At 45.1% G+C, this 25,096-nt stretch overlaps 1 protein-coding gene across 5 annotated transcripts in view; it reads left to right on the top strand.

The window, feature by feature from the left end:
- The first annotated feature begins 237 nt into the window (after positions 1–237).
- LPAR1 (lysophosphatidic acid receptor 1) overlaps positions 238–25,096 on the top strand; it is a 72,029-nt gene continuing 47,170 nt past the window's right edge. The window contains exons 1-2 of one of the 5 annotated variants that reach the window (XM_048932480.1): positions 238–700; positions 24,667–24,835. In XM_048932480.1, the coding sequence (XP_048788437.1) occupies positions 24,776–24,835 (60 nt within the window). In that variant the 5' untranslated portion in view covers positions 238–700; positions 24,667–24,775. The other 4 variants (XM_048932481.1, XM_048932482.1, XM_048932483.1 and 1 more) reach the window with 4 other exon arrangements.

Here is a 25,096-nt window from a genome sequence, read left to right on the forward strand (position 1 = left end):
CCAGACAGGATGCAGGGCGTGAACAGCCATCAGGAGCTATTCCGGTACACAGTGTGCAGATGCTAAGCCAGGTATTACAGCTTGTGACAGAATATCCTTCCTGGGCTCACTGGCCAATGCTCAGTAGCTTGCCTTGAACACAGGAATAAATCTGCTGGTGTCTGGTTTCCAAGGAAGCACAGTGAGTGCTTTAAATGGGCTGGGTCCTTCATTAGTAACTTCAAGCGCTGCCGGAGGTGCAGCCGGCACGTTTAGCTGGTAGTAATCTCTCTAAGAAGTCTTTCACTGAGAGTGTGGAAGCAGCAAACCGTTTCAGCCACCGAGCACTGAATCTCTGCAGCATATGCTGCCTTTGCACTAGATGCTTGCACATGCAGAAGTGGCCTCTAGATGCTACTGCAATCCAACTAAATCGGACCTTATTGGACAACTCACGAGGAAAAGAAAAGAAAAAAAGAAGTCACTTGAACCTGTTTTTCTATACAGAAACAACTCCTCTAAGCCTGTAAAAGTATCCATCCTGCAACCCTGTCCCTTTCCAACTGCACGGCTTCGCTGACCCCGCGGACAGGCTCAACTTGAAAGCGTTGTTCCCAGACTCTCGCTGCAGACGCCGGCGGGAGCTTCGGGCACTTCTGCAGGAGGAGCAGCCCGCTCGCTCCGGGCCCATCCGCACACCGCTCCGCGGCCCTCACTTCAGGTAGCTCCGCTTATCCTCGCCGCGCAGCTCGGGGGGCTGCAGCGGGGCGGGCGGGGGTTCGCGGGGCCGCACCTGGCTCCAACCCGGCGGGGGCGGGCGGAGCGGAGGCAGCGCGTCCCGTTCCTCCCCGTCCCTCCTCCTCGTCCTCCTCCTCCTCCTCCTCCTCCTCCTCCCCCCTCCCTGCGGGCCGGCGGCGGCGGAGCCGCGCTCCCTCTAGCCGCGCCCGCGGAGCCCCGCGCAGCCCCCGCAGGTAAGCGCCCGCCGCCCTGCTCGCCCCGGGGTGCCGCTCCCGGCTCCGCGCCCACGGTGCCTCTTTTCCCCTCCACTCGCGGTTGCTTCTGTGTTTCGGAAAGTGGATTAAACGTCGGTGAGTGTCTGTGCGGGAAGCGAGCCGCTCCTGCGGGATGAGCGTCTGTGGAGCTGGCCCGGAGGGAATAATGGGCACTTGTTGGATTGAGGGGCACTAACACTGCTGCCGTTGTTCGGTTACTTAGGGTCCGTCCTGTTCTGTTGTTTTTTGTTTTTTGTTTTTTTTCTTTCTCCCTCCGTTACGTCTCTCTTGATCTGGTTGTACCAAGTTAGGGCAGTGGAAGTAGTCCGAACTAAACATGGTTGCCACCTCTCCCTCCTGACTTCCTCGGTCCTTCGGACGATGGGCCCGTGGAGGTGGGATGCGAGCTGCCCTCGCGGGTCCGCGCAGAGGTGCGGGACGGGATAGGATGGATGGCAAACGCAGCGGTAGGGAGTGCCGGGGGGTGGAGGGGAGCTCCGGGACAAAGCCGCCTGCAAACTGCAGTGAGAGGGAGGTGGAACCAGGGGGACCCGCTACGTTCCTCATTCTTTTTAAAGACCTGCAGTGGGAAAACCCAGAAAAACCTTCCTTTGAGAACATATGAGAAGTCTTCTGTATAGCCCTTCAGCAGGAAAGTGTTGGAATGTCTAATCTGTTTTTTTTCTTCTCTTTTCTTGTGGATTTCTCGTTGAAACAAGCTCACACCTCTCTGGTTTCTCCTGCATTTAAGTCGTCTGTGAATAAATTAGAAGCCTCTCTAATCCCCACTTCTTTTCCTTTCCTTTTTTTGTTTTACTGCTGCATTTTTCCTTTTGTTTTCTGAAGATTCAAGGCAGAGCCTCCAAAGGCAGCGGGTGCTCCCCAAGTGCTGGGGCAGCGGGGCAGCTGCTGCCTTAGACTGCTGGAGACTGTTGCTCCTGTATCTTTTCAAAGAAAGGCTCTGGCATGCGAAGTCAGGTTTGGTGTGCTGTACCATTTGGTCTGAAGTGAGTCACTCTCAGGTCTGAGAGTCGTGTTTCAGTCTGGCAGCCGTGCAGCCTCGTTACTCCCGTGTTAGGATGGGCAGAGCAGTATTAAAACAATATGTGCTGGCAGTTTCAGCCATGGACTGAAGCAGTATTCTGCCTGCAGAGGTGCAGCTGAAGGTCTGTCCTGCAGTACAGGCTGTAGGCGTGCTGTGCACTTTTCCTTACCTGATAAGTGCTCAGAAGGTAGTTTGGTGTGTCTCAATTTTATTGTTGTTTTTATTACATACAGCTACTCAAAATCAGATGCTGTCCTTTAGAAAAGATTGGCACCGTCCCATGCTGTGCTATTCCACGTGCACTGTGGTTGTTCTTCTTTGCAGCTGCAAGTAACTGAGGAAGTACTATTCAGGAATTCTGGAGAGTAGTTCTGTGCTGCTCTTATCACTCCCTACTGCAGGTTGCACTGCTTGGACCCTTGGCTGCTATAAACCTTGTTCTGGGAAGTTACTGGTAACTGCTGCCTTGAGTGGGGGAAAAATACTGACTGGTGTCTGCTTTCTTTCCCTCTCTTCAAAACAAATACTGAGAATGGAATGATTAAACAGCTCTTGAGATGAAACACATGTGCAATGCAAAACTGAAGTAATGCTAGACTGTGTACCCAGCTTCAGTATGTGAACTGGATGTCTGAGCAGCAGGCAATCCTAGCACTGTGAGCAAAGACACTTCTGGCCACGTGGCTTTCATCAGTAACTCTGGGAGAATGTTTTGTAACTAGAGTATAATTCATTTTCTGTTAAGAAGAGGGATAAAATAAATGATCAGTCTTCTGCTTGGTCTTCTGGTAAGTGTCCCAAAGAAGGCGTGTGGGGAATCTGGGAAGGAATGGTGGGGAAAGCGTTCTGATCAGGAGCTGAATCTTAGGTAGGATCTTTGGTAGGGTCAGATTTTACATCGCTGTGATGAACCATTAATAACACCTCAATGAATAGTTAATTGTTTTTCTATAGCCTGTCTGTATTGGGTTTGCTTTGTCCAGTATTCAAGGGTTTAAACTGAAAAGAAAGCATTTCTTCCCAATATCTTTTATCACTGGGAGACCACCACCATCCAACTTTGAGAGCCTAGCAACATTGGTGGTCAGCTGGCTTTGAGCACCTCTAGGTGGTGAGATGCCAGCAGCTTGTGAACACCTTCAGAGTGCCATTTTTTGCGTAGATGGTGGGGAAAACAGCCAAAATGCTGAGTGTAGTTCTGTCACTGATGAGAACTTGTTGGTAACCATTGCTTGTGGGCTTGGTGATGGTCCAAGAATGGACCTACAACACACTGAGAGCAGGAACAGGTCGTACTGTGAAGTTGTTGTCCTTTCTGTCGTCATTGCCAAAAACAAATTGGAGTTTGATACGTTCATGGGAATTCCCCATCTTTTCATAAAGAAACATATGTGTGAAATAAGGTACGCCTATATTCAGCTTAAATGCATGTAAATGAGTTATTTGTACCTCAACTGCTAGAAGCAATGCTAAGGAAAAGAAGCGTACCACTGTTCTAGTGAAAGGAAAATAGAGTAAACAGTACTTTGTCCCTGCATCACCTTTAGATGTTTGTAAACTAGTTCTTTGTACGCAGTGTATTATTTTACTGCTTCTTCCTGCACAATGAGATACATACATATATTTTTATATCTTTTTTTTTTTTTTGACAGTAGTAGGAATAGAAAAGGAGAGGAACAGTTGAACTTCAAAAAAGAAATAACATGATTATACAGGACGAAACAAACACAACACAGAAGTTATGGAAAGAGAACTGTAATGGGTCTTTATGTTCTTTATGGTTATTTCTTCTTCAGATTATGTGCCCATTTCACCACTTAGAATTTAATGATGATTTGAAGGGAGAAATCAGAAAGCTCTGATCATGAATGACTGATGGTGGCAATGGCTTGAAAAGGTAGTGATTATATGTGTGTGCAGCTTTGCTTTCCCATGCATCACTAGGTGATACTGTAGAAATGCAGCCTGCCTTCAAGGCTGAAAAACATTTTACATTTTGTCTGAGTATCCCTCACAGTTTGCTTCATCAATGGACCATTGATGTCAGTCATCTACAGTGAACACTTTTGGATCAGACCCAAGGCTGATGTGTTATTCTGACAGAACTGTGCAATTAGTCCCAGCTAGTCCCAACTGTTTAGTGCCAGCTTGAGTAGTGTGAGTGCAACCACATCCCATGTGGCCACCATGTGACCATTGGAAGAGACCTTCAGAGGTGGTTTGTGCACACTTTTCTGCGTAGAGGAACAATAGCCTTGCTTGGAGTAGTGTAAAGTCTTCAGCATTTCCTGACAGGCACAGCCTGGAGTGGTTTGTTAAACGCATTTTTTCTGACTCCTGCCTTTACATTCGATTGGATTCAGCTTCTTGAGTCAGATAGTGTCAGCAGTTATGTTAGTGCACATAAAGGGGAGAGTGCTGGTGCTTTTAGCCCTGGGCAAGGAATTTCCTCTTAGAAACAAAATGAATGCTCCCAGCACACGCCAGCAGCCATGGATGCCACTGTGGGCAAGGTGTGTGTGCCTGTGCCAGCGGCTTAGTGGTAGCCAACCACTGTTGCTTTGATGCTGGCACTCGTGAGGATCATGGCCAACAGACCTGGGTGGTGATAGGCCGTGGAGTCTGCTGCTGAGAGTCAGTGGGTCAGCAGGAGAAGTGCCTCCAGATGTGCATGTGGAAGGCTGCATCTCCCTGGGGACGAGGTGGGGTTTGGGCCATGGGTACCGTATTGGAGACAACTGCACTGCAGTTCTGTGCCAGCTCTTTTTTTTTTTCTCTTTTTTTAACGTTACTTTAACTTGAGAGGCATTGGGACTTTTTTTTTTTCTTTTTTGGCTTCCAAGTGGCATGAGCTGGATAAAATATGGTGCTTTCACCTTCTATTTAAAAATACAAAGGTGCCAAGTGTGCAAGACTAATACTGTCTTTCTGTTTTTGCTTCTGATTGTGGGTAGCAGGCAAACCTCTGCTGAAGTCAGGTTTTTGAGCAGTGCTGATGAATTTGATTGTCATGCATGAACTTCATCTCCCAGAAATACACCGGTATGAGTGAGGCCCACGCACATTTTGCCTTTTCCTTAAGAATTTATGTGCTGTAGTGACCCCCTGAGTAGGGTGAATTTCACATGCACCCTCCAGACAGTACACCATTTCTTTGCCAGATAGAAAATGTATTGCACACTGTAGTGCTTGCAGGAGCAAGCAAAAAAGCATTGGATTGACATCAAAGGCAAGATCTTTCTGTACAAAAAGCTGGAAATTTTTAGAGTGGTAAAAGCCTGGCAAAGGAAATGCATACTGTTTTTCATTGTAAGCCCCTCTCCCTCCCTCCCTGCCTCCTCCCCCTCTTTTTAGGGAGTGTGTGTCAATACAAAATGGTGCCAGCACATTATTTATGGGAGCAGTTTCCAGAGACTTTTCTTAGAAGTTATTTGGCCATTTGGAGATGATTGTTCTCAGCCTGGATGGAAAAATGTATGTATAACTAGGACAGTATCCTTTTTCTTGTCTTGAAGAAGCTAGCTGCAGCTCTGTTTAAAAAATAAAAAAACAGTTGAATGAGTACCGAATGTTCACTGCATAGAGAAATTTATATCTTCTTTCGGTGAGTGAGTGGTTATTTAAGAGTGCTGAGCTTAACATGAACTCCTTCAAGGAGCTACTGGTGTCTGAGAAGTCAAGGAAAGGTGGTACTGATCACATCCGTTTGCCGTGCAGTTGTTTGTATTTTGGGCTAGCATTTGCAGGAAAGAAGGGCTGCTAACATACCATGAGTAATAGCCATGTACCTTACAAGAGCAATCACTGCTGTTTTATCCGTTGTAGCAGGATTTTGGGAAAGGGTGCATACTGATGGATCTCACTGAATATGTCTTGGTCTCTGCGGCTGTCGGGTACAGAGCTCTATGAGTTTCCTGGGATGTTCGGGGATGAAAAAGCAAAGGGTCAGATGTGCTGTGGGTCAGCATCTCCAGCCAGTAGTTACATCAGGCAGAGATGAGGCCAGCTTGCCCCCAGAAGCATGGGGGGGTCCCCTGGGACCATGGCAGTCGTTCACTGTGGTTAGCACATCATATTCCTTTGGTTCTCAGGACTGCATCAGGTGCTCACAGACCTGCACAGGCACATCCATTTTCTTTATCTGATCTCTTAACATGCAGCTATGATAAAATTTGCCCAGCCTGAAGAAGGTACTGTGGCCTTTCAGTACGTAAAAGGAGCTTATAAATGAGGAGGGAGACCGACTTTATACACAGTCTGTTACTGATAGGACAACAGGAAATGGCTTTAAACAAAAAGAGGGGATATTTAGGTGAGATGTTAGGATAAAATTCCTCACTCAGAGGGTGGTGAGGCAGCGGCACAGCTGCCCAGAGAAGCTGTGGGTGCCCCACCCCCATCCCAGGAGATGCTCCAGGTCAGGTTGGATGGGCCCTGTTCTAACCTGACCTGCTGGGAGTCAGCACTCCCGTGGCAGACAGTTGGAACTGGTTATGCTTTAAAGTTCCTTCCAACCTAAGCCACTCTGTAGTTCCATGGTTCTGTGAATTTCTAAAGTCCTAACAACTTTAAAATATTCTAAGCAGATAGAAAGGGTTGGGTTGTTTTGTTTTTTGTTTGTTTGCTTGCTTGCTTGCTTGCTTGTTTTTTCCATCTGTACTTTGGTGAGAATTTTAATCAACAGTCCAGCCAGTAGATGTCAACTGCATGCACTAGATGCTTCTGATGCCTTCTAGTACCATTTCTATGTATATTGAACTATGTACGTTTCCTATGACTCCCCAAAGAGAGCGGATCTGTAGTTTTACAGGGTATGTACAGTGTGAGACGAGCTGCAGTGAAGAGGTGTTGCTTTGATGTGGTAATGTGGCTGCAGGGTAGGGTGTAGAGGGTAGTATGGCTATGCTGCTTCAGGTTGTGCTTACAGGATTAAATTTTTTAGTACCTTTCTGTCATTGCCTGCTAGTTACCCATATAAAACTAATTATTAAAGGCCAGGAGCATTTGGGAATTTGGTAAGGGAATGGACCAGAATAGATTCAAACTGCGGACAGTGAGCATGTAAATCCTAGAGGGAAGTGTTGCACATAAAATTCTGTACTAATGCCTCATTTATTGTGAATATTGCACTTGGAGGAGGTGTCTTTGCAAATGTATACACAGCTCTGCTTAGGGTGAGATTGACAGGTTTTTTGGCAATTTACTGGTACTGGAGAACATCTTGAAAGTTCTTGGAGTTTACATCAGAATGTCCCCAGGCATTTCTGTCCTGTGAAGAGAAACCAGGCCAGGGTACAAAGAGCATATTGTCCTCTGTGCCACAGCAACACCTGGGACCTGCTGGGAGTCACGTTTAAGTGAGTGTTTGCCAACCACAGAATCTTTAGATGCAATCAAGGAGTGAAGGTTTGGCTTTTGGTGTGGGATTCTGGGTTCATTCGGCGGTTTCTGTCCATGCGTAAAGCTCAGGATGATGGTTAAAGATGATTTGAAATATTGCTACGCTCCTGCAGATACAAAGCCAGTACTCCAACATTCTTTGTGCTTCTCATTCCTTGTCAAGGAAACTGCATTGGTTTATTGTTTTCCTTAGACAGGGCAGCAGCAGGGTAGCCAGCTTCATGAAAGTGGGTGTCTGGTTAGATATCCAGTATTCAAGGATTGAACATAGCATGGTAAATAGGACATACATACTGTGCTTGAAAGGTATGTCTGTAAATGCAGAGCTGAGTGGTCACTGCTTTTGCTTGCTTTTCCTCCTAGAATGCTGCAGACAAGCTGCATTGGACCTGCCCTGAGCACAGTGTCTGTGTGAGGCTTTGAGAGCTGTCCCAAACATGTCTGGCCACATGCCAGGTTCATTTTGCTCTTCCTTGGATGGATCTGATAAAAAGTTTGCTTTAGAACAGAGCACATCCCCTCACAGAAAGCATGTGAACTGGAGACAGCTCTTGGAGTCAGTCCGGTTGCTGCCCTCATCTTCCAGCTTCTTGCTGATAGCGGTTGTAGCATCCTGATTCAAATGCCCTGCGCAGATGAGGCTGGAAGCTGGCTGAGGCTGCAGGATATTACTGTGATCAAAGCTATTCAGGTAATTAGTGAATAGACTTCAAATGGGTCTCTAGAAACCACTGGATTTTTTGCAGATACTTGATAAAATGTGCATGGTTTGCCACCTGGTTCTCCAAGAAGTGCCATATGTTTCTGTTCCTTGTTCAGGTTGCTTGAGTTTCACAACCAAAAGCTTCCTGAGAGGCTCAGCCTGGAGAAGACTATAGTGGGAGAGCTGTGTGAGCTGATGACAACCTGATGACAGGAGCAATCACGTGGTTGCAGAGCACACGGAAATGCCTTAAAACTAATAAGCCTCAGCAAACTCTCCTGCTGGTGTCCTGTATGTTTGCTTCCTCCCCATCTCCTCCATGAAATTTCTTACGAACAGAAAACATTGGCCTGTATTTTTGTGACAAAGTGATTGAGGGGTTTGGTTGACTCTTTTTTTTAGTTTTATCTAAACTTTTCTTAATGCTCTGTAAGGACTGTGTGAAGGGATTCATGAGCAGGATTTAGGAACACAGTTGCTTTTTCCTTTGTCAGAGTGGCACAAACTGCAGGAAGGGCTTTGGTGCCGCAGCTGTACTGGCTGCTTCATGCTCAGGCATCTTCAGGCACGTGGGGTGGGAGGGAGGGGAAATGCCATCCGTAGGAGCTGCAAGGCCAGGTGGTGACACGTATCTGCCCCTCCATTTCTGCGTGGGGTTTGATTAAATTTCTTGTTCCCCCCCCCCTGCCTGTGACTCTGCAGAAGGGACTCTCGCTGATATAAGCCATGTCTCCACTAGAGGGGGGTGCCAGTATAGCTATACTATGTAGCTTTGAGGATTTGGCCATTTACGTTGCCTTTGGCTTCCTGGCAGGTATTCTTGCCTGTTGGGTAGGTAGGATGTCGTTGGAGCAACCTGGGAAGTCCAGTGAGAAATGGTTCCTTAGAGCCAGCGCCGCCCACTGGGCTTGGGTACAGTGGACACCCACTGTGGGATGCCCAAACATTCTGGCATGTGGGCAAATGGTGGTACATCCGCCCCTGTGCTCTGGATCCCTTGAACTCCTTAGCTCATGTATATCATCACAAAAAGTTCCAGGCAGTGCTTTATGGTTCGTGGTTTGGTAGCTGTTGGGACAAGGCCTTGCAGTGTTCATTTCTGTGTTTGTACCCTTGCTAATTGAATTCCAATGAGAAGGTTTGAGGCAAACAAATGTACTGCTACATAATTCTAAGGATTTTATCCTTTTTTGTTCCTTAAGAGATGTGCAAAAGCAATGTATCTGAAAAATAGTAAGATAGACTAGGTAGTAGTCCTTGAACACTGACTTTTCTCTCATCGTGTCTGAGTGTTAAAAGTATTCTCTTTGTGTTGGTAGTGGTGGTGTTTTTTCACACTGACTGCATTCTGCCTCCTGGCTCTTTTCTCTTGAATTCTTGGTATCTCCCAGACATTCTGACTAAGGTGTATTGTTCCTGTTGGACACTATGTGTGCAGAGGACCTGGTCAGAGAAGCTGAGTAATCACTTAAGTGTGGTGTGAATTTAAGACAGCCTACTTAATTCACGTGACCTCTTCTATACACTGAAAGCTAAACACAATTTAGAGTTAATCCCAGTTGATTCTTAAAGCGAATTAGTCAAGCTTTGCACTAAGCCTCTGTGTTTACCTGTGTATTCAGATATGCAAAGGCCTGAGATGCATTGAACCTCACTTGATAATAGGCAGGGGAAGGGTCGGAGGGGCAGGTGATTAAAATGCTGTTGTATCCTTCTAGGGCATGTTTCAGAACTCATTTGTGTTTATAAATCTTGAGTTCGTGGAATGATCAGCATGAGCTACCTGAGGCCAAAACCCAATGCTCTGCTGCAGTTCTCCTCTAAATACCTTTGGCAGCTGCTACTCCGCGGACACTGTGGGGAGCATGCTGCTTCCTGATCATCCCTAAAAGCTGTTCCTCAAAAACTGCAGCAAGTTGAGGTGGGGTGGTGATGGGGAGTATGGTGCGGACCAGAGGGACAAAGGAAGTCCTTTTGATCCCCACCAGAAAAAAAGCAGCCAGCCCTGATTTTGCATCGTGGGCTCACAAATTCCTGTTGCCTATTGTTAGGAGCAGTGGCTTGCATGGTGGGCAAGAAGTAATTACCTTCCATTTGTCAACATTAGGATTTCTGTTGTCTTGAGTTCCTGGGTTTGCTGCCACTCCATTGTGGCGAGATCAAAGGTAAGATCTTATTTCTGGGTCACTGCTGTCCATCAGATAAGTTTGTTTGTGGCCTTGGGGAAAAAAGCAGTGACGTGAGAACAGGGAATTTAAAACCCACCATTAAGATAATTCTTTCTTGTTGTCAATTCTTAGTTCTTTCAAACTTCATTCAGCTTAGCTATGCAAAATGCAGTGCCGCAGAAATTGCCGTGATAAGTTGGTTGAACTGACGCTGATGTTAGGAACAATTTTCTGAAACAGCATGACTGCTGTTTGTTTTGTGAGATTGATGAATGGTTGCTGTGCCTGCATTGGTGCTGGCCTCAACCACGTAGAGGCAATGCCTTGCCATCTTCAGTGCACTGTTCTGGGGGGAGTGGTAGGCAGGTTTCTGTTTCAGATACACTTAATTAACCCCCTGTTTGCACAACACTGCTCAGGATTCATGCAAATCTGTATTAAGATGGTACATTTGTAATTTGGGGTTTGGGATCTGGCACGATTAGTTGTGGACTTCTTTGGCTTCAGCACTTCCAGATTATTGTATTTTGTGGTCATTCATTCTGTCTGAAGACTGAACATCTGTTCTGTGCATGTGGGGTGGGGGAAGTATTTGCTTTTGCTTTGCCCCCCCTCAAGACTGTTTAGGGAATTGTGACATTCTGTTATCATCCAGATGTTTTTTATCCAGTGAAAAGGATATTGCCTTAACTTCTAAACACAAACTCGTTTCAGAGGAATGCCAGACCAGTACTTCTCTTTCGTGTTTTAAACAAGGGGTGGGTCATGTCAGGTGGGGTTAGCGGATGGAGCCTATGTTGTTGATCTATGGAAGTGTTGTGTCGTATTACACTGTTTTTTCCTTTTGTAAATATGTATTGGAAGGCTGTAAGTTGTTACAAAGAATGCTTTTTGCTGCTTTTCCTGCTGTGGTGTGATAGCTGGAGAAAAGCATCATAATGTTACATGGTGATGTATACCTCAAGTGTCTGTCTACCACTGTCATCCCAATTACTGAGCAAAACAGGGATGTTCCCTCAGAGGGAAATTCTCCCAATTACCTGTGTGAGGCTGTGCCTCCACTTGGCTCAGCAGTGTGAAAGTTGCTGCTTGCTGTCCCAGCGAATGGTTTCAGTGAGCTCCTTGCTCAGTGGTGGTGGTGAATGTTTTTGAGGAGGAGGACAAAAGCATGCAACATGTTATTTTTTTTCACACCCCCACCCCTAATGATGCTGGTGACAGTTGGTGATGCATCATCAATGATGAGCTATCCGTGGTGACTTTGAACTTTACTCCCTGCTAAGTTAAACTCACAAACTCTTTACACACGTCTGTTGGTAAGAATAAACCACTTTGAAAGAGTTTCAGAAACTGCTTGGAAATGGCTTATTTTAGAAGCATTTGTTTCTCTAGAACTCACTACGATGAAAGTGCAGATTATGAAAACATTGTCATATGACAGCAGATTCCTTGTGGTTGTGCTCTGAGAGAACATCCATGTTGTAGTCAGTTGTTTACATCAAACAGAGCAGATTGGCGTTTCTTTCTGGCAGGCGGTGTCTACTCATTTTTTTCATGTTTTCTGGTGGTCCTTTTATAAAGCTCATTTTAGAGAAATGAGATAATGTTGAAATTCAGTAATGGTTCGTTGTTAGCTCTAGAGTTTTCCCAGTCTGCACTGGATGTACTTGAAGGATGGAAATCAGAAATTCTCTTTCAGGGATGTTTTACTGTTCCAGACAATTGCTTCTCGCAGACGGTGACGCTGTGGTCAGTACATACGCTTTCAAGAGCATTTTTGGATGGTTGGTTTTTCTGTTGGTGTCTTGAAAAGATCGTTATGGTGAAGAAGCACTTAATGTAGCCAAAGAAACATGCAAGTTCCTGCCAGCTCCAGACATTGAGGCAGGTGGACCTCAGCACCAAGGCGAGAGTAGGAGGAGGCTCTGCAGCCTGGCTGAGTAGCAAACCAGAAACCATCTCTAAGCAGTTTTCAACTTGCAGGCATTAAAGTAAGCTGTTGGGGGAAGTAGCATTGCTGGTGGGTAATGACTGAAATAAGTCTGGAGGTTCTGGGTGATAAGGGGAAGGCAGCAGACGTGTTGGCTTTTTGGGGGGAACTGGAAGAAAATAGGGAAAAAAAATCCAAAAAACTGAAGAAGCCACGCAGAAGTTTTTTGAACTTTTCAGGCAATGCTCAGAAAAAGCATTTCACAGAAATGGAAGCTTCGAGAAAAGATGAAGTACAGTTTTGGATTTAGAAACAGCAAGAAAATGCTGTCCAAGAGATGGGTGTAGAACAGAAATAACATGAACGTAATCAGGAGAGGAAGCTGAGTGAACAGTTCACATTGGTGCAAAATGACCTCGGCCGGGGATGTACAAAAAAGACTCTTAAAAAGAGCGCCTAAACGAGGCAGAAGTCTTGCCTAATTGCTGAAACAGTTTCAAAGCTTTCAGTCTGTAACAGAGTGAGAAATTGTGTCCTGTGTTCAGTGGGAAAAGGAGCATGATTCGGTTGTGCACAGCGTGGTGATGGCGCTTGCTCCAGTGCATCCCGGGATTCTTTAAGCTCGTCTGAGCAGCACACAGAGAAACTTGGTGTGCTGCTGCATGCCGTGCTGATTAACCTGCAGCTGATGTGAGTCCAGATTTTACCATAACTGACAAGATTTAGGGAGAGCATATTTATGATTTCACATGTTACAAGGCCAAATACTGTGGGTTTGTGTTTCCAAAATGTATTTTCTGTTTATTAGTAAAGTGCAGCATTTGCTTTTGATTTCAGAAGTCGGAATAGTAAAGATGCAAGTCCCCTAGAATATCCAGAGGCAAAGGAGTTAATTATTTTGGATACAGAAAACCAGAAAGGCCAGGAAAATTCCCTTTTTTCCCCCTCTTTTTTAAAATCAGATACAGCAATGTTTAGTTTCCTGCCTTCGTGATGAGATGTTTATGTGCCTTAGAGAAGACCTTTAAAGTGAGCCTCTTACTGCCCCTGACACGGGAAGGTAAGATGTTTGTTTTTCTCTCTTAAAGATGTTCGTGGTCATTTCCATTAATCTGAAAGCAAATGTCAGGGAGGGCCTAACGAGCATCCATTCTGTCTCTGTCAACACTGCAGTGACATCTCCCAGCCATCCCCTCAAATACCTTTTGCCACGAGTAACCACAACAGCAGGAGATTATGTGGATATGTGTGGCAGAACAAGTGGGGTCAGGGCTATCTTCAGCCCGGCTGGACCTTTAGTGAATGCTTGGGAAGCGGGAGTCTGCCTGCCTGCCACTGAACTTCATGTGCATAGGCTCAGACTCTTGGCTTGCCAGAATAAACAACAGCAAAAGGAAAAAAAAAGAAAAGAAAAAAAAACAGGGCTAGAACAGTTTTGAAAACAGTGAATAGCCTGCAATTTTAGGAATAATGTGCTCTCTGAAGACCCTTGGTGTAGCCTCAGCAAGACATCTGGAGGTCCGTCCTGTGGATCAGCATTAGAGGAGCTGAGGGAGAAAGGCAGAAGAGCACAGGTTAATTACAGACGCTTGAACTTGCCTGCCCTTTGGTGGAACCCAGTGCATAGCTGTGGTCAGCCTGCCTTTGTCATCTTCAAAGGGCTATGCGGCTTTGGTGGCAGTAGAGCCAGATTGGCATATGGAAAAGATTTCCCTGCAAGATAAAAGCTTCAGGGTAGTGTATGGTCTGCTGAAATTTCTGCGTTGCAAATTCATGGAAAGAAAATATTTTCCTTCTCATATGTATTCAGATTGATCTTTGATGGGTTTGAGGGCTTTTGGGGGAATGGGGAGGGACTCTGATCTTGCCTCACTGGGATGACAGGGAAGGTTTATCTCCTGACCTACGCATTCTCTACACGAGCAGATTATTTCTGGGAGGGAGTGCTGCTGCACGATGCTCCTCTTTCTGCTGTAAATGAGTGAAGCTTATGGAAAAGAAATGACACAAGAGTTTTGCTGCTTTTTGGTGAGGAGGGGGGTTCTGTGCAGACCTTGTGAGGCTGCTCAGCGTGAGTGCTTAGGCTCTACCTGGCACATCTCTGCAATCTCGGCCCATCTCTTAGCTGGCCATGGAAAGATTGAGCAGCCGCCTGCAGCACTCATATCATTAATTCTGGAGGCCAGAACAATGATCTCTTCCTGTTTAGCCACAGAGCCCCTATTCAGGGAGATTTGACTGATGTCATTTTTTCTGAAGCATGGGCTGAGCTGCGAGTGCAGGCGATGTAGTTTTGAGATCTTCTGTTGATTGTTGTGTTGTGAAAGGCTCCTGCTGACAGCAAGAGCAGGTTTTTTTTTTTTCAATAGCTTGAAACAATTTTCTTTCTAGTTCTGCTGAAAATTTTGTCTTTTTCCTTATATAAGGGTAATATGAGTGTTATTCTCCTGAACATGAAAGACCGAGACAGTTGGTCTCAGTGTCTCTTCTAGCTGCAAGCAGCTGCAGGCTCCCCTGCAGAACCTTTTTAAGACTCTTTGAGAAATACAGGTGTGAGTTGGCAGAAGGCAAAGTAGAAAAGCTTATTTCTTCTTTTTGCTTTAGTAACACATTCTTGGATTTCTGCATTTTCATCTTATCTCAGTAAGTTAGCTATCTTACACCTGTATTTTTTAATAGATGCCTTTCTGCTGGCTGGGCAAGCAGAAATCAAATTTCCAGGGTGGTGTTTGTTGTTATTTTGGATTGGTTTGGTCTGTATGGAAGTTAAGTGCTGTGGCATGAAGCTCTGTTCTCAGTTATGCAGTCTGTAAGGTGGTGTACAGCAAATGCACTTTCGTGACAGCTAAGGTGTGGTTGTGCATGCATTATGCAGAATCTATACTGTGATTGACAAAAGGCAAAGCAAATGTCATGCACAAACAGATGTATTGGGTAGGGGCCCTCAGCAAAAACAAAAGCCCCAGTTCTCTGGGAAGAACTGAATTGCTTCCAAGACAACTGTTGAAGAGTCTTCACTCTGAAGACGGGGCAGCAGCAGCAGCAATGTAAACAGGTTAAAAGATTTCTGCTTTGGCACGTTCAATGTCCAGGCTAGGCCCAGACTTGTGGAAGTTGCTGTCCTTCTGCTTTTTTGGCTGTTGATGTCATAAGTGCTTAGATTGAATAAGTCTGAATGAGAAAGCAGATGATGCCAACAGGAGAAGAGGAAGGAGGGGATCTCCATTGTTGTGATCCAGGCCAGGGGGGTTCCTGCTCCTCAGCAGTCTGGGTGGGCGCTGGAGGCCTCTCATTGCTGGGGGCCGTGCTTCCTTCCACAAAGGCCATGTTGGCTGCCCTGTGGCAGCTCTTCAGTGGGTGCTTACCCTGGGCATCCTGTGCCCATTCCTGGAGCCCTGGTCTTGCCCCTCCAACTCCCTGCCTTGGGTGCAGCTGCCAGACCCTGAAGACATTCAAGGTCAGGCTGGTATGAGCACCTGATGGAGCTGTAGGTATCCCTGCTCCTGACAGGGGGTTGGACCAGATGGCCTTTAAGGGTCCCTTTCAACTCCAACAATTCTATATTTCTGTGAGTCTCTGACTGCAAAACGCCATTGCTTTATTGTATTACCAAATAGGAGAAAGAAAGCGCTACCCCATGCTGCCTTTCAGTCTCAAGACTCCATTGTAACTGCCAGACTGTTACTAACAAGTTGTTTCTTGATGACAGTGAAACATCTCAAATAGAGCATTATTCTTGTTGCGTATCTCCCTCCCTTACTTCCTCTCAGCCTCCTTCTTTCCCTTTTAAGCCTTAATGATATTTTATTTAGCTGCTTTGTGTTTTGTCTGTTCTGTCACGTTGGGAAAATAAATCCCTTTTTAATAATTGCTCTGGAAATGTTTGTGCACAAACAATGCATTACTTCACTGGTAGCAGAGATGATCTGGGTGGAAATTGACACTGTTGAATTAACCCAGTCAGCCTGCAGAAGAATGTATTCCATCTCTTAAATTGCACCTGCAGATAAATGGCTTTTAAAACCTTAGTAAATTAACCATTTAATACCAAAAATAAATGAATAGTTTCTTTCTCCACCGTGATCTCATGGAAAAATGTTCCTGGGTATGGATTAATTTCCAGTTGCCATTCGGGCAATGTATGTATGGCATTTTGGGGGTGGGCTGTTATTTACATAGCATCTTGCAGTCTGTTGTTAGTGCCTGCCAAGGTGCATGTGAAACGTAGTTTTTGCCTCCCATACAATGTGATAGTCTAACAGCAGCATGAAAGACTTTGCCGTGTTTCCTGTGGGTGTCTTGGTTGCTTCTGCAGAATGAGTAGTTCTTTGCATTTGTAGTCTGCTCTAGGTTTTTCAAGTTGAAAACTGACCAAGTGCTTAGGGCTAGTTTTAATTTCAGTGACATGAGCTCTTGCTAGTGGGAAAGAGACTGTGATGTATGTTTCATTCTCCATTTTTTGTGGTAGAGATGGCCCATCACTGTACCTGAACGTTTCCATGTGTTAGGTAATTACAACAGAACACATAGAGAGTGAAGTTGGACTTAGGAATGGCCAATAGAGCAACTTTGTCCCTTTTGTTTAGCAATCCCCTTTTAAACTCCCACGACCCCTCAGTAAAACCTCACAAATTCACTTCCACAGTGATTGTGTTCATTTGGAAGTTCTCTGTAAAAATGGGTGAGATGTGCTAGCTCTGCTACTCCTTGAAGTAACCTGTCCACTGGAGTGACAGACAGAAGAAGTTCTCCAGTGCTGCAATGAGAGTAATGTTAAATGAGCAGTAGTAATGGGTGCAACTCATGGCATTTGATGGCACTGGATCTGAAGATGTGCTGAATGGTTGCAAGTATTACTGTGGCGTACTCAGTGCATATGTGATATCAGAACTTTATACTTGCCTTCCATGCTGCTAGCGAGAAACTCATTTTTTACTCCAGCAGTGCAACTTCAGATTCACTGCTATTAAGCCAGTTTAGCCAGTGTCATTCCTAGAGTTACTCTCATACTTACTGCTACAGTAATGAATGATGGATGCAAAGACAACCTTTATCTTGCTTGCTGGAGAAAGACATCAGGAGAACAGGCCAAGCTGGTGTCAACCAGTCTGCAAAAACTGCTGTAAGACATGTACTCTAATGCTCACATTGCGAGCAGAGCCTGACAGGTATGGTTAATGTTGTATTGGCTTCTAAACCAGTCACACATCTGCTGAAGGTAAGGCTGAAGAGATCCCTCCTCTGAGACAACGGGCATTTAAGAGGGGAGACCACAGGGGAAGTGTCTAACTGAGAAGAAAAAGGCCAGCAAACTTGCTGTGGTTGTTCAGAAAGATTTAAGATAATAATACAAGCAGAGGCCACAGCATCTGTCCAGAAACTAACTCTTTTCTTTGTTATTATTATTTTAATTTTCTGCTTTTACTTAATATGGAATCATAGCTATTAACTTAGTGTGATTTTAATCACCAAGCAAGTTAATGTGGGCCATGGGGATTATCTTCATTTGCAGATAAAACGCGTCCTGGAGCAGAAGGAGAAAACAGAAATGGAAGGAAATTGCATTGTAGAGATCATAACCACTTGAATTAATTTGGCTTATCAGTATGCTTTGGTGGACCATTTGGTGATGCTCCCTGTCTTTTACGGAGCTCGTTCTGCAGATGCCTTTGTCACAGTAAACCACATGCAGAACTCACAGTGAGATGCAGCATTCTGGTCCCCAGCACAGAACTGGGCACTTGCTCCTGTGCTATGCAACACATAGGGGAAAGGAGGAGGAACATCCTTGGTGACAGGGAGGAAGATGGCACATGGCTTTTTCTCTGGTTTTAGGTGGTAGAACTGGTTAGTGTGGCTAAAAATGCAGTTTACCAAGGTATGCTGTTTTCACTGAAATCACTGCTGAGAGTAGAGTTTGGAGCTTGCGACAAGAATTTCAGGATGACCAAGAACTTCTTGTCTACGTTTCTGTGTTATGAATTGTTCTGTGCTAGTCTGCTGGGGTAACTGTTTCACTGTTGCTGATACTTCTGCTTGCTTATGAAGTCATGTTAGCATACCCTGGAGGTTTTCTGCTTTTTTCTTTTTTGCTTTAAAGTATATGAAGAGAAGTGTGAAGAGAAGTTTGAAGAAGCTGGCTTGTTCGGGTCGTTTAGCTTGGAGAAGAGAAGGCTCTGGGGAGACTTCATTGTGACCTTCCAGTTCCTGAAAGGAGCACAAACAGGCAGGAGGGAGCTGACTTTCTACACAGTCTGGTAATGACAGGACAAGAGGGGTGGCTTTAAACTAAAAGAAGGAAGTTCTAGGTGAGATGTTAGGATAAAATTCTTCACTCAGAGGGTGGTGAGGCCCTGGCACAGCTGCCCAGAGAAGCTGTGGGTGCTCCATCCGTGGAGATGCTCCAGGCCAGGTTGAATGGGCCCTGTTCTAACCTGACCTGTTGGGTGGCAACCAGCACTGAAGCAGGCAGTTGGAACTGAATGATCTTTAAGATCACTTCCAGCCTAAGCCATTCTGTGGTTCTGTAATAAGTTTAAAAAGTTACTGTGAATTTCTCAACAATTTTAAGGAAGAGAATTACGTTGATGTAAATGAATCTGCACATCTGCTATTCGAAGTGCCAATGTCAGAGGTGGCAAAGGCATAAAATAACAAGGACTTAAAAGAGGTAACTACTGTATTTTAGGCAGGGATTCTAATACCTTACAACGTGCAAAAAAAGGCCCGAATTTTTGCAATAGTTCCTAGCAGTAACTATAGTAAAAGAAAGAATAGCAGTACAGTGTCTTCTCTTTTCTTAGAAGCATGAAATTGAAATGAAATTTCTGCCTTTCATTTTTATTTAATGTACCAGAGAGCATATCTATTGTTCTTTTGTTAGCTGAGTGAAACTACTGTAGAGGGAAGCAACAACTCCGTGAATCCATAGTAGATAACAAAAAATTCATGTTTGCATTGTAAAATCATTCTCCCTTTTCTTCTTTATTTATTTATTTTTTTTTTTTAGGAGGAAAACACGATTTTTTTAAACTAAAAGACAAAAGGCTGGAAGGGTTGTGTTACTACCGGCTATTCCATCCGTATGAGGTGGAGAAATCACAAGCCTTCCATAGACTAAAGCAGGCAGTGAAGTATTAAGCGTGGTAGCATCAAACCAACCCTGTTGGTGCAAATGCATTGTGCAAAGATGTGGCTCAATCTGTTGGATATGAAGACTTTGCAAAGCACAGGGAGCAGCATGACCTGTCTCCTCCATAAATGCTTTCCCTGAAAGTGCTTGAGTGGCGGTGCTTCCTCACGAGGTGGGTCATGCTGTTGCCATCACTTAAACAAGTGGTGTGGTGAAGCAGTAGATAGGTAGGTGATCATTGCAGCCATTCCCTGGACCAGGTTTCTGTGTTTTCTTGTCTCTTATTCGTGTGTTGAACGTGCTCAAGCTTATAGGCAAGATTTGCGTAGCAAAGGAGGCTGCTGGAGGTGAGCGGTGGCAGATGATGGCTCTTTGGATGGCAAGTCAGAGGATGCCATGTGAAACGTGGAATGTCTCTGGAGCGACATCTGGAAGCGAAACCCCATGTTATCAGATCGTTTCCTAATCTTGCCTTTCTAAAAGTTGCTTCCATTTTTTGTTTTATTTTCCTTGACTTTCCTAGCCATCTGGGGTCAATTAGTACTTAAATCTGTCTTCTTTACAACCGCAAGTTGGGCTTTTATTCACTAGAGATGGACAGGGAGAGGAGCCTTGTTTAGCTGAGCCAAATACAGTAGCTTCAAGATCATGCTGAATCAGTATCTCTTGAGTCACCTAATCCAGAAACTTGAAGTCTGTGGAGAGAGGCAGTGGTAGGAAAGGATACTGTGATAAGTATCAAGGCTGAACAACTGTAACAGTGCCAAAAATCTGATATGAACCAACACAGGAGGCAGACCCAAATTCTGAAAACACAGCTGGCTTTTTTGAAGGTCTTTGCAAAAACAGGATAGTTATTTTTGTTATTGCAGCGGATATTTCAGAAGTAGTTCCATCAGTGCTTCTCTGGCATGTAACTGCATTTCTCCTAACTTCTTGAAGTAATGACAGAACTACATTGCTCGTCTTTTCTGCATTCTCAGATGGGTGATCCAGAAATTATAGTGTTTAATCATAATGTGTTCAAGAGCCACATTTTCATTTGGTAAGATCATTAGTCCATGCATTAGATAGGTGCTACTCTTTCGGGCGTCAGCAATTTTTAAAACAGTGTGTTACCATAAATGACTTCCTAAATGTTGTATTTATGGTGAAATTCTATTTGCTGGAGTTGAGTACCTTTCATTTTACTAATTTTAAGTAAGTGTTGAATGTCTTTCCCCACTTGGTAGTTCTCTCAGTGGTATCAGCAAAGACAGCAGCACTTATCAAGAGAGGACAGCGTAGACTGTTGCATGCAGTGCTTCCAGTTACAGTGTTTGGGAGTGGTATGTGGGAAGCTGTGTCCAGATTTGGGGATTTTTTTTCAGCGTTGTAGGCAGTAAGCCATCAAAACCTCATTAGTAAGAAGCCACTCCTGTGCTTTTGTGTTTCGGACTTCCTTTTTAGTGGAGATTACATTTTTGCCACAGTGCTCCTGAGAGGAGTTCACTGGAAGATCCTGTTGCCTTTATTTGCAGTTCTTGAAAAACACGAGACTGCACCCAGAGCTCACACGGGTATTAAGTTAGGAGCCACCTTTGTTTGCTGTGGAAGCAGAGTGCCCTTCACATTTTGTTTCTGCTGAAGGAGCTGGGGTGGGTTGGGGGCAGGGGGAGAGTCCCTTTGTACAGTCTGATCCACTTTCAGTAGGAATGCTTTTCAGAGTGTAACTGTTTGGCATAAAGTCCTCATTGCCACGTACCTTATGCTCAGGAGGTTGCATAGCTCCAGTATGGTGCAGAAGCAGTGGTGACCCCATCCTTCATGTCCCCTGTCTCCTTTTGTCTACCCACTCCTACCCATTTACAGGCTTTGTTGGCTGGGCAGAAACAAGGAAGTAACCAATTTAATGGTATGAGCAGCATTCAAGATATGGTGGGCAAACCCTGCTTTGCTTCAATTTTTTGCATCCTGCGTTTTTTTTAATTTTACCAGTTGGAGGCACCTTTTGCCACGCAAGATATGAGCAGAAGAGTCTTCCTTTTCCTGCCTAAAGGAATCAATCCTGCTGGGCAAGCTGGATTCTGAGCATACGCTTGATTTTATTCAAGATAGTCCTCTCTGAAATCTGCGTCATGTATAGTGTATTTTGTTCTCCAACATTTCAGGAACAAGAAAGAAGAATATAGGAAAAAAGATGAGCTGCTCTAAGGCATATGCAGGGTCGTTGCTACTCATTAGCATGTTTTAAGGATAGAAACAGAGGTCTAATGAGGTGTTATTTGAGTTAGATTTGTGACAGTCTTCCACAGCTGATGACCTTGAGGCTATTGATGGAGTTTTACTGGAAGTCACTCTCTTCCTGTTCAAATAGCAAAATTTCCCTAATGGCAGCATTTTCAAATTGAAGGCTCACATCACTCCATTTACAAGAAAGGGAGCAGGGAGGAGCTGGGGAACTACAGGCTGCTGGGTCTCACTTCTGTGCCTGGAAGATCATGGAACAGATCCTCCCAGACGACATGCTTGATCATATGAGGGATGAGCGTGTGATCTGAGACAGCCATTACAGCTTCACCAGGGGAAGGTCGTGCTTTACCACTCTAGTGGACTTCTGTGATGGAATGATGGCATCAGTGGACAAGAGAAAGGCGACTGATGTCCTTTACCTGGACTTGAGTAAGGCCTTTGACATGGTCCCCCACCACATCCTTATCTCCAAATTGGAGGGATGTGGATTTGATGGCTGGACCACTCAGTGGATAAGGATTTGCTTGAAAGGCCGCAGACAGAGGGTGGTCATTAATGGCTCTAATGACTCTAATGGAGTCCAGGTGGAGGATAGTAATGAGTGGTGTCCCCCAGGGGTCTGTCTTGGGACCAGTGCTCTTTAACATCTTTATCACTGACATCGATGATGGAATCCAGTGCACCCTCAGCAAGCTTGCTGATGACACCAAGCTGAGTGGTGCAGTTGACACGGTGGAAGGAAGGGATGCCATTCAGAGGGACCTCGAGAGGCTGGAAAGATGGGCTGAGGTGAACCTGATGAGGTTCAACACAGCAAAGTGCAAGGTTTTGCATTTGGGCCGGAGGAATCCCAGGCATCCATACAGACTGGAAGGAGAAGTCCTTGAGACCTAGGGGTCTTGATAGATGAAAAGCTTAACATGAGCCAGCAGTGTGCTCTTGCAACTCGGAAAGTAAATGGTATCCTGGGCTCCATCAGAAGAGGAGTGGCCAGCAGGGACAGGGAGGTGATTGTCCCCCTCTACTCTGCTCTTGGGAGGCCCCATCTGCAGTACTGTGTCCAGGTCTGGAACCCCCAGTACAAGAAAGACAGGGAGCTGTTGGAGAGAGTCTAGAAGAGGGCCACAAAGATGAGCAGGGGACTGGAGCAGTTCCCCTACAAAGACAAACTGAGGGAGCTGGGCTTGTTCAGCCTGGAGAAAAGAAGGCTGTGGGGTGACCTCATTGCGGCCTTTCAGTATCTAAAGGAAGCCTACAAAGAGGAGGGGAATGAACTCTTTGAAAGGGTTGATTACTGCAGGACAAGGGGAAATGGCTTTAACTTGAGTGAGGGAAGATTTAGGTTGAATGTCAGGGGGAAGCTCTTGACTCTGAGAGTGGTGAGGTGCTGGAACAGGCTGCCCAGAGAGGTTGTGGATGCCCCATCCTTGGAGGTATTCAAGGCCAGGTTGGTTGGGACCCTGGGCAGCCTGGTCTAGCATTAAATGGAGAGGCTGGCGGCCCTGCATGTGGCAGGGGGGTTGGAGATTCATGAGGGTCCCTTCCAACCCTGGCTGTTTTGTGATTCTGTGATATTACAGTGGTGTTTCCTTCATCTGTCAGGCACAGAGGTAAAAATCAATGAATTTCAGAAAATAGGCCAAAAGTCTGTTTTGAAATGGAAATGGGAAGCCTAAAAGATCTGCCGTGTGGTTCTTTGATTTCCAGTGAAGGTTTTCTTGGAGGAATGATAAATCTCCATTTTCTGTCCTCTGCATGAGCATAGTGGTAAAAATTTGGAGCAAGGAGTGGAAAGAATGAAAGGCTGCTAGCAAGAGATGAGTAAGAAGGAATAGGGGTCACTGGAAAGCTATATAAAGATGGGAAAAATGATCCTAGAGCTTGGAAGACGAGCCAGGCAGCTACAAGTGATGTCAGGCATGCTGGGTTGTGTTGAAATGTGAAGCAGGCATTTGAAGATAATGCTTTTGGAGAAGGAGGAGTAATTTCCAGGGTGGTGTGTGAAGGCTGAGTTTGGACGCATGGGCGCACAAAAAGACAAAATCGACTCGTAAGAGCACGTGGAGTGCAGCTTATCTGCTCTGTCTTGGCTGTGTAAGTATGGGCTGGCTTTGAGAAAAGGGACCAAAGGCCGGGAAAGCTGCTAGCTTTGGCTGTGTGCTTGCACCATGGTCTGAGTTCGAAAAATACCGGTTAGATCAGGGTTCATTTTAGGTGTCTTTGATGAGGACTGACTACGCTTTGCGGGGGTGGTTTTCCACCGTGACTTACAGAGTAGGAAGTGGTAGATGCTATGAGCAATAGATCTTTCTCCCAAGTCCTTTCTGGTGGCTCGTCTGTGGGCTGCATTGTGTACGTCTTGCATAACTGTGGAAAAAAATTAATAGCTGCAGTAGCAAAAGTCTGGAGTTTTTAAGTGGGCTTTATTTCGTGGCCATTTGCAGTTTTCTACCTTTTTGTTTGGTTTCCTTTGCATATAGGAAGAGATACATAGACTGAAACTGATCTAAGCCTTGATAAACATGATAGCTAAGAAAATAACTTGTTTTGTTGTATCATCTCATCAGCCTTTACATACCAGTTCAGTATATTCACCCACAGTATGTATCTGCCAGAAAGAATAAGTACGATTGAAACTCACCTACAATAAGTTTGTCATAATCCTTAAGCTGAAGAATGTTTGTGATCACTGAAAGGTAAGACATAGCAGTTGAGAACCTGAGGGTAATCTTCTGTGAGGTTCTCCTTTTGTTCCTCTAAGTGGAGAAAAAATATTACTGTTAACGTAGCGCTGTCAAGTGACCATCTTTGCTTAGAAATGTGTGCGGGGTCTGCACATTAGTCTTCTTGCTGTGTGCAGTTTCTGTGAGTTGTAGTTTGTGTGGTCAAGTGGATTGTTTTGCTGTTCTGGACTAAATGACATGGTGCCCTTTGAAACTCCTCCTGTGAGTCTACTGTAAATGGCCATGTGAGCCAGTTGGCTGTACAAACTCCCAGGCTAGTTTTGTAGCAGCTCAGGGGCTTGGGTGTTGACTGCATACCCAGCTCTCATGTTATTCTCAACCATATTTTTTCTTCTTGCCAGGAGCAAATGCCAGCATGACTGGGATCTGAGGAGGCATCTCCGTGTTCTTACCAGAAGTTTGTGGCTCCAGAGGAGGGGTGCAAGGACAGCAGGAACATTTTGAGCTAAAATGGATATCCCCACCGATTTGGTGCCATCCTCCATGATGTCACAGCCTGAGGTGATCGAGGTGAGGAGATCACAATGAAACTCAGGCAGCCAAGCTGTCTGAACCTCTTTTTTGTTTCCCCAATGAATCCCTGCTTCTTTTTTTTTTCTCCCTCAGTTTTGAGTCATCGAGGGAATTTTCCCTGAAACATTGTATTAAAGACATTCATCATTTCCTAAGAATGTTGTTATACTTTGAGGCATGACACTGTATTATACTGCTATTTGTAGAAGAAAAGATACAGCGTATTATGATCCTTATTGTTTCCACGTAGGTGTTGCC

This window comes from Lagopus muta, chromosome Z (genome assembly GCF_023343835.1).
Source record: "Lagopus muta isolate bLagMut1 chromosome Z, bLagMut1 primary, whole genome shotgun sequence".
In the NCBI taxonomy this organism is placed as follows: Eukaryota; Metazoa; Chordata; class Aves; order Galliformes; family Phasianidae; genus Lagopus; species Lagopus muta.